Source organism: Myotis brandtii, unplaced genomic scaffold, assembly GCF_000412655.1.
Source record: "Myotis brandtii unplaced genomic scaffold, ASM41265v1 scaffold276, whole genome shotgun sequence".
In the NCBI taxonomy this organism is placed as follows: domain Eukaryota; kingdom Metazoa; phylum Chordata; class Mammalia; order Chiroptera; family Vespertilionidae; genus Myotis; species Myotis brandtii.
Window position 1 is genome coordinate 520,729 of NW_005360509.1, and position 15,280 is coordinate 536,008.

The 15,280-nt window shown below is 37.3% G+C and overlaps 1 protein-coding gene across 1 annotated transcript in view; it reads left to right on the forward strand.

Moving 5' to 3' along the window:
• Positions 1 to 15,280, forward strand: part of L3MBTL4 (l(3)mbt-like 4 (Drosophila)) — a 259,747-nt gene that overhangs the window by 70,320 nt on the left and 174,147 nt on the right. Inside the window, exons 10-11 of the mRNA XM_005868713.2 lie at positions 1,322 to 1,407; positions 3,877 to 3,987. Of these exons, the coding sequence (XP_005868775.1) occupies positions 1,322 to 1,407; positions 3,877 to 3,987 (197 nt within the window). The remainder of the gene's footprint in view (positions 1 to 1,321; positions 1,408 to 3,876; positions 3,988 to 15,280) is intronic.

The following is a 15,280-nucleotide window of genomic DNA, read 5'->3' on the forward strand; positions in this document are numbered from 1 at the left end:
GGAATGTTATGTAGTTAGTGAAATTGAGAGGAAATTAGAAGCAAAATAACCAGTGTGTTTTTCTATAATGTTGGCTATTGAGAAAGAGAGAGAGAGAGAATTCCCCATTGCAAATGCCTGCCAGTTACCAAATGTTGGGTTATATTAGGTAGGTGCCATGCGCTTTTCGAAGGCAATTCTGCTCAGAGCTCAGCCATGTAGCACAGGTTGGTTTTTTTTTTTTTTTTGGTGATTTCACTAGACATAGAAGAGACTCTGTTTCCTTAGTCTATCCTGAATAGTCTTCATTTCAGCCTTATTTTAAAATAATCAGTTACAAAATGAGCTCTTTGACAAGTGCTTGAGATAATGAGAGTCCATACTGTAGATCAAAGAGTTCTCCATGTGTTTTCAGACCTGAGTGATGACCAAGTAACAAATATGGCATCCTTTTGTAAATATAATTAGTTTTCAGAAGGTGAAAGAAAAATATTTTGTGAAAGTTTGTCTAGAGGTCTAAAGCTGTATTCAGGGACAATGGTGACTAGTTCATAGTCTTAAATGTCCCTATTATTTAAAAAAAGAAAAATTATATTACAGTTCAATTTGGCAAGACAAGTATAAAACAAACCTAAGGGAAATAAGAGGAAGGAAAGGGTAAGAATAAAAGCAGCAAATGAGATAATTAGAAGAGACAAAAGAAAATAATAGAGCTGATGAATAAATCTAAGTACTTATTTCTTAAAAGGAAAAAAAATACACACAAGTTTGACAGTCCTCTGGCAAATGTAATTAGGAATAAAATAACACAAACATAGAAAAACAAAAAACCCAATTAGATGGAAAATTTTTAAAAACATAGAGTGCTTTATACCATGTTTTACCAATATATAATTTTAAATAAAAGTAATACTAGCAAACCTGGGAAATTATAATTATAAAACCTAATAGATGCAGCATTATTGGAGAGATTCTATTTTAAGTTAATGCTTTGACATCAGACTCTGCTTGTGAGTTTTTTCAAATTTGTGAGGAGGCTATCTGGGTGTGAGCTGGCTCTGCCAAGTACTCATATCACCATTTGATCTTGGCCAACCTGCTTATCCTTGTTGAGTGAATGAATGAATCAGTAAATGAATGCTCTTGTACTTTAGTGAGTCAAAAAAGCCCTCTCAGAGGTTCTCATAGGCTTACGTTAGGTAATACATGTGATGTTCTTAGCATAGAGGCTAAATTGTGAGCATTCAAATAACAGTAGGTGTTATGATTATCAAATGTCTTATAGTATAAGGGAATCAAAATATCAATGAGTAATCTTTAGATATTTATATGTATTTTTCAGGTTATCCTGATCCAGAAAATTTTTCCTGGACAGAATATCTGGAAGCTACTCAAACTAGTGCAGTTCCTGCCAAAGTATTTAAAATGGTAAGTTTGTATCCATATACGTTCTCAACTTTAAATAATGTCCATGTTGAGTCATGCCTTTATTTGGCAGTTTTAAGTTATTCTAGTATATCCTTTTTTAAACTCAAGTGTTATTTTCATGACCAATCTGCCTTGCTTTTATTTAAAAATGCAAGGGAGGCGACTCATTTACTGTTGTTCCTGTGCATAGGTGATAATTCCCCAGCTTGAAAAACACAGGAATCCTACACTAGTGATATTGAAAGCTCCTCATCAACCTCTGATGAGCAAGTCCTTCATTTCCGGTTCTATAAGTCCACAACTTCCATATCTGGGAGCTTGTTTCAATGTCAATGGTGCCTTAGTAAAATAGGGAATTGTTTGTAACCTGAGTATTACAGTTTTATCCATTTTGAGGGAAATAGTGCTTTTAGCATTTGTTAGAATACCAATTATTTAAAGGTCAAATTTGAATTTATTTCAGGATTGACCAAAGTATAAATTACTTTGTAAAAGATAGTGCTTTGATAGTATAGTTAGAAATATTTATGTTCTACACCAGTAGTTTTCAAATGTTGTTCTCTTTCAACCCTAATGGTGTGCTCCAGGCTCCCCAACTCGTCTTTAATCAGAATTTTATATAGTGAGTTTCTACATATGATTCCATTTACTGAAAGTTTTCTAGGAATCAAAAAGGGTTTAAAACAAAATGTTTCACACACACACACACACACACACACACACACATACATATACACTCACATATATATTGGTTTCAGAGAGGAAGGTAGAGAGAGAGCGAGATAGAAACATGGGGATCGAGCCTGCAACCCGAGCATGTGCCCTTGACTGGAATTGAACCCGAGACCCTTCAGCTTGCAGGCTGATGCTCTATCTACTGAGCCAAACTGGCTAGGGTTGTTTTAATTTTTTTAAATTTTATTAAAATAGGCTAAATTTGGTGGAAAGAGGTATGATTAAATTAAGAAGGCTAGAAGTTCTGAACTGTTAGAGAGGATTTTAAGAATTCTAAAAATATGCTTAGCAAAAATACGAGTTGCTTTTAGTCTTCCTCTTGCTTTCTGCCAAAAATTCATTTTAGTTTTCCCAAAGGAAAATTACAAGAAAATAAAATTATGAAAAAAATTAGCTAAGAAGGCAACTTGGGTTATTATGGATTCACCTCAAGCTTTAACATCTGCAGTACAAACAATCCCTGGGTTGTCAGGCCAGTAACCTTGGGGAAAACAGAACGATTTTCAGGGATCAGAGACTTACTCATAGTCAATATACAATGTTTACTAGATTTAATAATGCATTTTAGAAAGAAAATATGCTTCCACAAAAGCTGGAGAGAAACAAACCAGATCTTGTGAAAGAATTAACAGTTTATTACTCACAAATTTTGAGGATTTTATTTCCTATTGCCATTTCTAGGCTTAAGAAGTTCAGTGCACTTTCATTTTAAATAAAGTCAATCGAACAATTTTATGTGTAGTAGCTTTCAAGTGAAACTTTTTGCCAACCTATAAGTACTGTCAGAGTTGTCTTTTGGCTTTGATTTTGTTAAATTTCCTCATTTTCAGTGTATGTTCTGGTATATTTTTCTGACTCCATTTTCTTTATTATTGCCTGAGTGTTCATCATTATAGACTCCTGATTCCTGGCATTTTAAGTCTTGGGAGAAACTTAAATTAATACAGTTTAACATGTTTATGTTACAGATAAGGTAAGAAAAAAGTATAGGTTATATCTTTAAATTACATTGTGGCATGATTTTATAATAGTTTGCCAGTTTGAAATTATGAAGCTTTTATCTAAATATTATTTCAAAATTTAGATTTATAAAAGATTATGGTTATCTTTTCTAATTATTTATTAAATAATTTTGCCTTCTGGGTCATACACTCAAAAAGTGGGCAGTGAGAATAGTCAACAATTTCTTAATTTACCAGGTTAATTTCAGAAGGAAAAAATAAGTAAACCAATAGATAAACTGTAATAAGATCCTTTTAGAACAGTGGTTCTCAACCTGTGGGTCGCGACCCCTTTGGCGGTCAAAGGACCCTTTCACAGGGGTCGCCTAAGACCATCCTGCATATCAGATATTTACATTACGATTCATAACAGTAGCAACATTACAGTTATGAAGTAGCAACGAAAATAATTTTATGGTTGGGTCACAACATGAGAAACTGTATTTAAAGGGCCAGAAAGTTGAGAACCACTGTTTTAGAACCTTGATGTGATCATTAATGAATTATTTGTCTTTTTAGCTATCTTGAAAATGACCAAAAATCATTTCTCTTCTCACAGGTTTTTATGAAACTGGATAAAATAACATGCATAAAGTCCTATGTTCTCTTAAAACTAATTCCATCGTACTAAAGATCTGAATATAAAACTAGAACAATAATATTTTAGGAAAAATTTAATAGCGTAGCTGAATAGTTGAAATTTGCATGACTTATTGCACTTGTAATGTTACAGCGGTCGCCTCATGGTTTTCTGCCAAATATGAAACTTGAAGTTGTGGATAAACGAAACCCCAGGTTAATTCGAGTTGCTACGATTATAGCTGTTGATGACCAAAGACTAAAGGTACACATTTTAGATTATTACATTATTACACTGGCATTTCCTCTCATGTGTCCTGGCATGCAGGCTACAGAGGCTCTGATTTCTTAGCACAATAGAAGAATAAAACTTTGGCTGACTTCATTTTTAGTCCAATGGCTTTGGGTAGAGAGATTTCCAGCTGAGGTGTCCTGTGATATGGTAAATCCATAGATCAGACATGACTGACTTTGAGAGGGATTCTAATGCATTCCTATTTGGATTTGATGTTTAGACTTGCTGAGTTTTCTTTCTTTTTTACGTTTCATAAAATGTGAAATGAATTGCTTCCACATACCATTTGGTCTGTCAGAATATATCAACCTTGAATGGACATAAATGCCTTAGGGCTTGTGGAATACAAGCAGCTTCTGGCCTCTCACAGCTCATCTCTAGGAGACCCTGCCTTGAAGTCTTCATGCTCTACCCATTTCTAGTCAGTCCTGCAGTTGGGTAAATGGTTGTCCTGCTTCACAAGGAAGAGGAGAAATGATTGTCTGTGGGACAGCAATTTTCTGAATAGAACAAACTGCAGAGAAGATTTAGCAGTATGGCTTAAACTTCCAAACATCAATTTTCCCAAAAAGAAAAAGGCAATGAAAATGAGCATCAGGTTTTTTCCTGTGAATTCTTGTTTAAGGAGGGTAAAGGTAGTAGATGGGGCTATTGGGAAAGCAACTAATGCTTTTCTTGTCTCCTCTTTGCCTGTACTTTCCTCTATTACTTTATTAGTATATTGGTCATATTTCATAGTTTTCTCTTTTAAAGTTTTGAGTACCTTTCAAATACTATTTTTATCAGTGGCACATAATAGATGCTTGATATACTTGTGAATTAGTAAATAAGTGAATGAAGGAGTAAATGACATTGCATGTATTTTGGTGTCCTGCCATATGATTACATGAATTGATCATGTTAGTAAAAAAAGTACCCTTCCCTCATTTTTAATTTCTTTCTTAATTACTCTTCCATTGGAAATCTAATTCAACATAGTGTACTGGCAAGTGCCATTGGATAAACTGATCTGGTTTTGAACTCCAGGTTTCACTCTTATTTAACTGTGATATTAACTTGGTGGTTACTCAACTTATTTGAATATTCCTTATGTATAAATTGATGAGGTTAATAATGCCTACCTCATAAGCTTGTTGATAAAATTCAGTGAAGTGATGCATGTAAAATACCTGAAACTGTGCCTGACTCTTTAGAGGTACTTCACTGTACCTAGCATAGCAGATCCAGTAAAGACTGACTTAATTCCTTTCTGCGATTCCCCAAATATATAGTTGCCCTTATATGTTTGATTAATTCTATTTCATCACAGCTTTTTTTGGAATAACTTCTATTATTAGGGCAAATGCCCTATGCTACTCTCCCTGGGTGCCTTTATTTTCTGTGTTCCTGAAGGAGTCTCATGTAGCTACATGTCATCAGTAGATAGTGAAGGAGAAAAACACACAGTCCTTTGTGAACAAGGCATGGAGTTTGGAATTTCCTTGGGGAATGCTAATCTGAGCATGTGATTACGCAGCATGGCGGTGTTTGTTGAGAGTAGAGTCAGTCTGTCCAACAATATTGTGTGACATAGGTACCATTATTATACCCATTTTGTAGATTAGGACAGTGAAGCCCAGAGAAGTTAAGTAATTGGTCCAAGGTCACAAGCTAGTGTATGGGAGAACAACATTTTAAACCCTAGCTTTCAAACAGAGGTTTTCAATTCTAGAGCTTATAGTTTTCCTATTCCTTCTACTCTTATGTTCTAATTTTTATTGTAAATATCTCACTTCAGAGTGAGACAGCAGGTGTCTAGGATGGGGAGTAGAGTTCATTCATAACTGCACCTACTTTGTCTTTTGTGCTGAACTGCATTGCTGATCCTGCCTGGAGGTTTGTGTGTGGTATTGACACTTCCTGGCAGAGTTTAGCAGATCCAGTAAAGATGGCCTTAATTCCTTTCTGCCATTTTCCAAATATGTAGTTGCCCTTATATGCTTGATTAATTGTTTTTATAACAGCTTATTTGGAATAGTTTGGAATAGAAGGATGGGCGTTAGTTCTTTGAATATTTAATAAAATTCACCTGTAAAGCCATCTAGTTCAGGGCTTTTATTTGTTTTGAGTTTTTTTATTACTGCCTCAGTTTCTTAGTTATAATCTGTCTGTCCAGATTCTCTGATTCTTCCTGGTTTAGTTTTGGAAGCTAAGATTTTAGGTTGTTGTGTTCTCATTTTCATTTGTTTTCAAGAAACTTTTGATTTCTTCCTTTATCTCATTGTTAACCCATTCATTGTTTAGTAACATGTTATTTGTCCTCCATATCTTTGTGTGTTTTTCTGTTTTTCATAGCATTATGGTCAGAGAAGTTGCTTGAAGTGATTTTAACCTTCTAAAATGTATTGACACCTGTTTTGTGTCCTAACATGTGGTCTATTCTAGAAAACGTCCCATGGCCACTTAAAAAGAATGTATATTCTGCTGCTTTGGGGTGAAATGATGTGAAGATATCAAAAATCCATTTGATCTAGTATGTTATTTAAGGCTGCTGTCTCTTTGTTTATTTGCTGTCTATCTGAACGATCTATCCATTGATGTCAATGGGGTGTTAAAATCCCCTACCATAACTGTATTACTGTAAATCTCTCCTTTTATGTCCATTAATATTTGCTTTACATATTTAGGTGATCCTATGTTGGGTGCATAAATGTTTACAAGTGTTATATCCTCTTGTTGGATTGTTCCCTTTATTATTGTTTAATGTCCTTCGTTGTCTCTTACTATAGCCTTTGTTTTGAAGTCTGTTTTGTCAGATATAAGTATTGCTTCCTCAATTTTTTTTTCTTTCCACTTGCATAAAATATCTTTTTCCATCCTTTTACTTTTAGAATGTATCTTGAAGACAGTGTATACATGGGTCTTGTGTTCTTATCTAGTCAGTTACCTTATTTCTTTTGATTGGAGCATTTAGCCATTTACTTTTAAAGTTATTACTAATAGGTAGTATTTATTGCCATTTTAGTTTCTTTTTATTAAATCTTTATTTTTCAGATTATTACAGATGTTCCTCTTTTTCCCCCCCATAGCTCCCCTCCACCCGATTCCCACCCCACCCCATGCCCTTATCCCCCGCCACTGTCCTCATCCATAGGTGTAAGATTTTTGTCCAATCTCTTCCCACACCCCTCCCACCTCCTTCCCCCTGAGAATTGTCAGTCCACTCACTCCCTTTCTATGCTTCTGCTTCTATAATATTCACCAGTTTATTCTGTTCATTAGATTTTTTATTGACTTAATTTTTAGATTCACTTGTTGATAGATATGTATTTGTTGTCACTTTGTTGTTCATAATTTTTATCTTTACCTTTTTCTTCTTCTTCCTTTTCTTAAAGAATATCCTTCAGCATTTCATATAATTCTGGTTTGGTGGTGATGAACTCCTTTAGCTTTTTCTTGTCAGTGAAGCTCTATATCTGACCTTCAATTCTAAATGATAGCTTTGCTGGGTAGAGTAATCTTGGTTGTAGGTTCTTGCTATTCATCACTTTGAATATTTCTTGCCACTCCCTTCTGGCCTGCAAGGTTTCTGTTGAGAAATCAGCTGACAGTCGTAAGGGTACTCCCTTGTAGGTAACTGTTTTTCTCTTGCTGCTTTTAAGATTCTCTCTTTGTCTTTTGCCCTTGGCATTTTAATTACGATGTGTCTTGGTGTGGTCCTCTTTGGATTCCTCTTATTTGGGGTTCTCTTCGCTTCCTGGACTTGTAAGTCTATTTCTTTTACCAGGTAAGGGAAGTTTTCTGTCATTATTTCTTCTAATAGGTTTTCAGTATCTTGCTCTCTCTCTTCTTCTGGCACCTGCATAATTCGGATGTTGGTACATTTGAAGTTGTCCCAGAGGCTCCTTACACTGTCTACATATTTTTGTATCCTTTTTTCTTTTTGCTTTTCCGGATGGGTGGTTTTTGCTTCCTTGTATTTCAACTCTTTGGTTTGATCCTTGGGATCCTCTAGTCTACTGTTGAATTTCTGTATATTATTATTTATTTCAGTCAGTGTATGCTTAATTTCTGACTAGTCCTTTTCCATTTTTTTTTTACATTCTCATTAAGATCCTTAAAGGTCTCACTAAGTTCCTCGGAGGTCTCACTAGTTTCTCAGAGGTTTGTAGAAGATTCTTGAGTAACCTCATAACTGTTTTTGAACTCTATTTCCCATAGTTTGCTTTCTTCCATTTCTTTTATTCGTGACATGTTTCTTTGTCTCCGCATTTTGGCTGCTTCCCTGTGTTGATAGAGTGGCTTTGTGTGATAGGTGTCCTATTGGGCCCAGTGGCTCAGCCTCCCTAATCACCTGAGGTGGACACTCTTGGTGCACCCCTTTGTGGGCTGTGAGCACAGTCTTGTTGTAGTTAAGCCTTGATTGCAGTTGGTATCACTGGGAGGAATTGACCTCCAGGCCAATTGGCTGTGGGGACCAGCTGCAACTACAGTGGGAGAGCTGCTTTGCTGGAGACACGCTTATGGGGCAGGACTTGCTTCAGTGGGGCTTTGGTGCTCACTGAGTCTGCCTCTTGAGTGTGTCACTTGTGGAGGTGAGGAGTTGAAATCTGGTATCTGACCACTGGGTACACTGGCTCCTGGATCTCCAAGGAGGTACAAAGTCAGCCACTGCCTGAGTCCACCCAGCAAGAGCTACAGCAAGATCTGCAGATTTCTCCTCTTTGTTTGGGGTTTGGAAGTTTTGGAGCTCTCTGACCCAGCTGCAGTTTGTTAGGTTAGGCTGCAAAAGGACAGGCGATTCATATGCGCCGCTGCGCTCAACTTGTGTGGGGTTGTAAATTGGGTGGGGCGGGCATTTTAGTTTTTAACTATGTTCCTCTGTTGTTGTCTTCTTCTTCTCCTTCTTCTTCTTCTTGTTCTTCTTCAAACAAGCCCTTTAACATTTCTTGTAATACTGGTTTGGTGGTAACAAGCGCCTTTAGCTTTTTCTTGTCTAGAAAGCTCTTTTTTCCCCCCTCAGTTTTAAATGATAATCCTGTTGGGTAAAGTAGCCTTGGTTGTAGGTTCTTGCTTTTCATCACTTTGAGTATTTCATGCCAGTCCCTTCTGGCCTGAAATGTTTCTATTGAGAAATCAGCTGACAGTCTTATGGAAGCTCCCTTGTAGGTTACTGATTGCCTTTCTCTTGTGGCTTTTAAGATTCTTTATTTGTCTTTAACTTTTGCCATTTGAATTATGATCTGCTAGGAGTCCCAGTCTTGGTAGTTGGCCTTATGTAGAGGGTAATCTGTGGTACCAAGTGGTGCAGTCTCTCTGTTCACCTGAGTTGGGTGCTCTAAGAATGACCTTTATACATGTTATGTGGGCCCTCCAGTTGTAATTGAGTCTTGATTGTTATTGGCCTGTTTGTGCATTGAATCAACCCTCAGGCTATCTGACTGTGAGGTTCAACCCCCAACACAGAGTGCAACCTGCTGCGTAGGCGCTGATCACATGAAATGCAATTCACCAAAACAGGGTTTGGTGCCTGCCAAGAATTCCCTGTGGATATGCTGCTTGTGAAGCTTATTGGATCCTGCTCTGTTGTTGTCTGAAGCTGGCCACTGGGTGTATTGGATCTGGGCCTCTTTGGAGGGACTCTAGTGAAGGCCAATGTCAGACACTGGCCCTGGGTAACCTGTTTGGAGCTATTAGTGGTCCACAGCTTGGGGCTCCCTCTGCTGGGCCTGGGTGCTTGTGGAAAGGACCAAGTTGTGCATCAAGGCCAGCTTTTACTAGCATCAGGCCCAGGGACAGCTCAGCAAAAGTCTCAATGCGCCCAGAGATCCTCCTCTGCATGCAGGCTGTCTGTTAGGCTCAGTCACTTAAAAAGTTTTGGGCTGTACTCCTCAGCAGGGCTTACTAAAGGATGGGGCAAGGGGGATTCCAGTGGGTGGTGCTATTGCTTCCCTCCAGGCTGATACTCCATGGAGGGGAATGCTCTACCTGAGAAGTATGGCTTCTGCACTATGGGGGAATGATTCAGAAACAGGGATCCTGGTGGCTGACCCTTTAGCTTTCTCCCAAAAGCACCAACCCCAGATTCTCCTCATTCAGCTCTAGTCTGCTCTGCCCTCCCTCCATCGGAGCCAAGGGTGAGTGGTCATGAAGGAAATTTTGTGTGTTGGCCTTTTAAGAGGATAACTGCGTTTCTATCCATCTCTTCCTGGTGGACAGAAACCCCACTGATTTTCACAGCCAGATGTTATGTGGGTTCCTTTCCCAGTTCTGGTGCTCTGGGCTGGAGAGCCCTGCCTGAGGTTCAGACCTCACACTTTTCAAGGGGAACCTCTCACAGCTGACATATTCCTCCGGAACTTGAACTGCTGCCTATGAGTGCCTAGCCAGCCCTCTTGTGCCTTCTTATCTCCTAGTCTCCATGTGGCCTCCTCTGTAAGTACTTGCTTATATGGCTTCTCTCCAACTAGTCTTCAGTTGGTTATTCAGTATAACAACTTTTTTGAGATATAATTCAGACATCATAAAATTCATTGCTGTTGAATATATTCCCAGAATTGTGCAACCATTACAACTATTTAAGTTTAGAATATTTTCTTCCTCTGCAAAAGAAAGCTGATACCCATTAGCAACCACTCTTCATTGTACACCAACACTTACTCCCTGGAATCACTAATCTATTTTCTGTCTTTATGGATTTGCTCTTCTAAACATTTCATATTAATAAAATCATATAATATGGAACCTCTTGTATCTGGTGTCTTTCATTTAGCAGGCTTTCAAGATCCATTCTTGTTTTAACATATCAGTACTTCATTACTTTTTATTTTTGGGTAGCATTTCATTGTAAGAATGTACCACATGTTGTTTATCTTTTTACTACTGATAGACATTTGGGTGAACATATGTTTTTGTGTAGACGTATATTTTCATTTCTCTTGGAAATTTATCTAAGAGTGGAATTGGTGGGTTATATGGTAACTAACATTTGAAGGAATTACCACAATGTTTTCCAAAGTGACTGCATCATTGTACACTTCTACCAGCAGTATATGAAGGTTCCAATTTCTCCACATCCTCATAAACATTTGTTATTGTCTGTTTTTATTTCTTTTTTTTTAAATTTTAGCCAATCTAGTAGGCCTTATGAGTTTAGATCCAAAGAATCTGAATTATTACAGTTAACATTTGATCCCTAATAATATCTTGGCCAAGAGGAATGAGATGCAGTGACAGTTACTTAGAGGTTGCCATGGTAGATATAGTACCAGTAGTGGATGTGGTGGTGTAAGTCTCAAATCACAGAAGTAATAATAGTAGAGTAAGAAGAACAAGTTACTGAATGTTTGTATTGTTCCAGATATTTAACTAAGTATGCTATATATTGCAACTTTTCTTAACAAAATTTGTTTTTTAATTTATTTTTTGAGATACAATTGACTTTTAACATTATATTAGTTTTAGGTGTACAATATAATTCAAATAATATTCAGATAATCACCACAATAAGTCTAGCTATACAACAACTCCTATAGGGAGGGTTATTTCTTCTTTTCAGTTGGCCTGGGCAATTTAAGTAGTTTTACCAATGTTTCACGATGAGTAATAGAAGAGCTGCGTTCAAACGGAGGTATTTTTAACTCCAAAGCCAGTGAGCTCTCATTTTAGCAATTACCCTATACCTGTGATAAGCCATTGGAATTAGAGACTATGAATTACAGTGTTGGGGTGTGGAACAGAAGTAGCCTGGTGCCAGATATTCTATACTCTTGCTCTTGTAAGTCCACTGGTACTAGTCAGGACAGTTATTCTGATGTTCACATTGAAAATATTAATCTGGTCATGTATGTTTCATTGGTAAGTGACATGTGAAATGTTTCTTACCGTGGTAGGTTTTTAAAATGCCATTTTCCCTTGTGTTGATTACAGTGTTTATTAATTGCCATGGTTACTCTCTAATAAATATTTATAATGACTCAGTGTGCATGTTGTTAAATTTACAGCCAGCTAGTACATTTAATACTTACTCTTTTGTTTGGCTGCACAGTGTACTCTGTTATATCTGAAAGCCCATTACTGTCACCTTATCAGAAAATGCACATTAAGTTACAATAGATGGATGAATGCTTTCAGGATGTTTATCTTGTACTTGGAAAAAAAATGTATTCTACACATAAATATAAAGGGAGGACTTAAAATAGTAATATTTGATAAATATTTGCCCTGTGGGAACTGCAGCTAAGCTGTGAAATGAATTATAAATGAATTTCAAATAGATGCTTTAGGAAGTTCTGAATCATTAATAAATTGGGTCTCTTTAGCAAGTCTTTTTATATTTAATGCATTAACTGAGTGTATTTGTGGCATTTATAAATGAAATAAGAACATCATGACCAAGAGAAATTGTCATAATAAGTTGTCTTCTAGTTATATGACTAGAAACTCTTTGGAATTTTAACTCAGACTAAGAAGTATAAAGTGTTTGTTTGAAAAAAAAAGTAAGTCCAAATACAAGTCATAAATACTGTGCTTTCACTGACTTGTGTCAGGTTATAATACTTTGAGAAAGTCACTTGACCCTGTGAGTCTTAATTTAATTATCTGTCAAAAATGGAGCAGAATCTGGAATATATCGTCTTACTTGCCATTCTTTCTAACCAGTACGCATTAGCCTTTGTGGTGGTCCTACCGGTTGGTAGGATCCTGTTTGGCCTGTGGGCTATAATAGGCCAACTCCTGTTTTCATAGATACTCGATACTGATTAGACTACAAGATGAACATAAGTTGTTACCCTTAGCAGAAGTCGTTTTGTATCCTTGCTCTATTGTTTCTAATATTTGATTTTTTAACTAAGCTACATTTATTTTTAATTGTAGCTTTATTTTAGATATTCAAAGAAATGAGACTTACTATGTAATCAACAGCTTCTAGAATGTATTAAAGAATACATTTTTTCCTAGTATTTATCACAATCTGTTTGATTTTCTGTGTGAATGCACTCAAGCCCTGAAATGATATATAATCTTTCAGAGTAGGCTTCTCTGGCTTTGGGTTGTGTTCTCCAAGAAATGTAAGTGGAGACTTACCTTTTCCATTTTTATTAAAGTCAGTAGATCCATTACAGAAACAGAGGCCCAACAGCATAGCAGTGAATCACTGCTTTGGCGATGAGTCAGGTACCCCCGTCTGGAGCCACTGCCAGCACTCCTTAGGTAATCCTCACGCAGCCCTCCTCTCCCAGCCTGATCTCATGAGATCCTGACATGATTATTTGGCTGGAGGCATTGGTTTAGTCATGCACTAGATAGAATAGAAATAGAACATTTCACAGTTTCCCATGCAGAACACTGTCTGTGTAGAAACTTCTTCAATAAAAGATGACGCTGTTGTAGCACTAGTTATTCTTAACCCTTATTTTAGGGTTACGTATTTCTTTCAGTGTCTGAGCAATGCTACAGATTGCTCTGCTGCAAAATGCACAGACATGTGTATACAAGCACTAAATGACATTTGTGTTTCAAGGGTTAAAGGACTTTTGAGTGTGGATGTGATCCCTTTACTCTTGTCACTTCATTGGAAGCTTTATGTTTACTCAGAAAGCATGACCCTTGCTTGCTGTGGTAAGGAAGCCTCTGGTTTCCGGCACCTTCAGGCAGATAGTGCAGTATGGACTCCCTGTCTTATTTCAGAGCCAACAAGAGAGTCTGTTGGATTTTTCTTAGCTCTGGAGAGACATGTACATTCTCTACTGTTTTCCTGCACAGACGTGGACTATTTCTGACCAGCTGCAGTTTTGACATTCCAAATGCCCTTACTAATATTGATACTTAGATAATTATGTGGAACATCATCTCTTTTTCTCACATTCTGCTTTATAGGCATTCTATTTTTACCACTGGAAAAATAGCTATCAAAAATTAATAAGTGAATGAAAACACCCCGGAATAAACTGTTCCGAAGTCTATGCCATTTCTTGTGATATAGGAAAAGGTTGTAGACTCATGGAGAGGAGATTCTTCGGTGAGAAGAATCCTTACATCATATTAATCTATTGCTAAAATGTAGTTATATTATTTTCCTTTTGCTACTGTAACAAATCATCACACAATTGGTGGCTTAAAATAACACAAATTTGTAATGTTACAGTTCTTTAGCCCAGAAGTGTCAACTGGTCTAAAATAAAGGTGTCAGCAGGGCTGTGTTCCTTTTTAGAAGCTCTGGGGGAGAACTGGTTTCCTAGCTTTTTCCTGCTTCCAGAGGTCACCTCTATTCCTTGAGGCATGGCCCCTTTCTCCAGACTCAAAGCCAGAAGTGAGGCATCTTCACACCTCTCTGACATGCCTGCCTCTCACTAATAAGGACCATTGTAATAACCTTGGACCTGCCAGGTAACCTAGGATAATCTCCCCTGTCTCAAGATCATTGACTTAATCTCACACCTGTGAAACCCCTCCAGCCATGTAAGGTAACATTTTCACAGGTGTCAGGGGTTAAGATGTGGGCAACTTTGGGAACCATTATTCTGCCTATTGCAGTAGTATTAGATAAAGTTGAGATACTTATTAAAAAGAGGTGAAAGTGGTGAGACCTACTAGGTAACAAACAGCTTCTGTTTACTGAATGAGAAGAAATCATTCCAACAACTGTCAGTTCTAGGATGAGATTAAGACTTGGAACTCACAAATCTAGTTGGGAAGATAGGTGAAATTACAGTTCAGCATATAATACATTATATGCATGGCACAAACATCAGGTGCTATAAACGCTCATTGAAAGTACAATAAGCTTTGTGAGTAAGGAAGCTGAGGGGCAGATGGCATCTCAGGAAGAACAGTTTTTCTCCTGTTAAAAAAGTATATAACAGGCCTTGTTTTATTTGCATTTCCAAACACCAAATGCCTTTATTTACTATTATGTGGAGACAAAGGAGACTTCAAATATAATGTTTTATTATGTGGATATGCACCATGTATGTGTATATACATATCTTTGGTTTACATTGGAAGCCCCTTGGGCAGTTGGTCTATCCAAGATCTGTATTTGAACCTGTATGCAAAGGACTCTTGGGAAGTTGCTTGGCTGTAGGAAATATCGGGGCTTAGCTGTGGGAAACAGGGAACAGCAAATGAGGGTCCACAGCTTAAGCTGGATCTACTGTTTTGTCCTGCTACTTACTAGTTTTTAGAGGCGTATTTCCCGCCCCGCCTACCCCAGGACTCCCATGTGGAGTGTATGTGAACAATGAAAGCTATTTCATTACTGTCTTTTATAATTGGCAGCTGA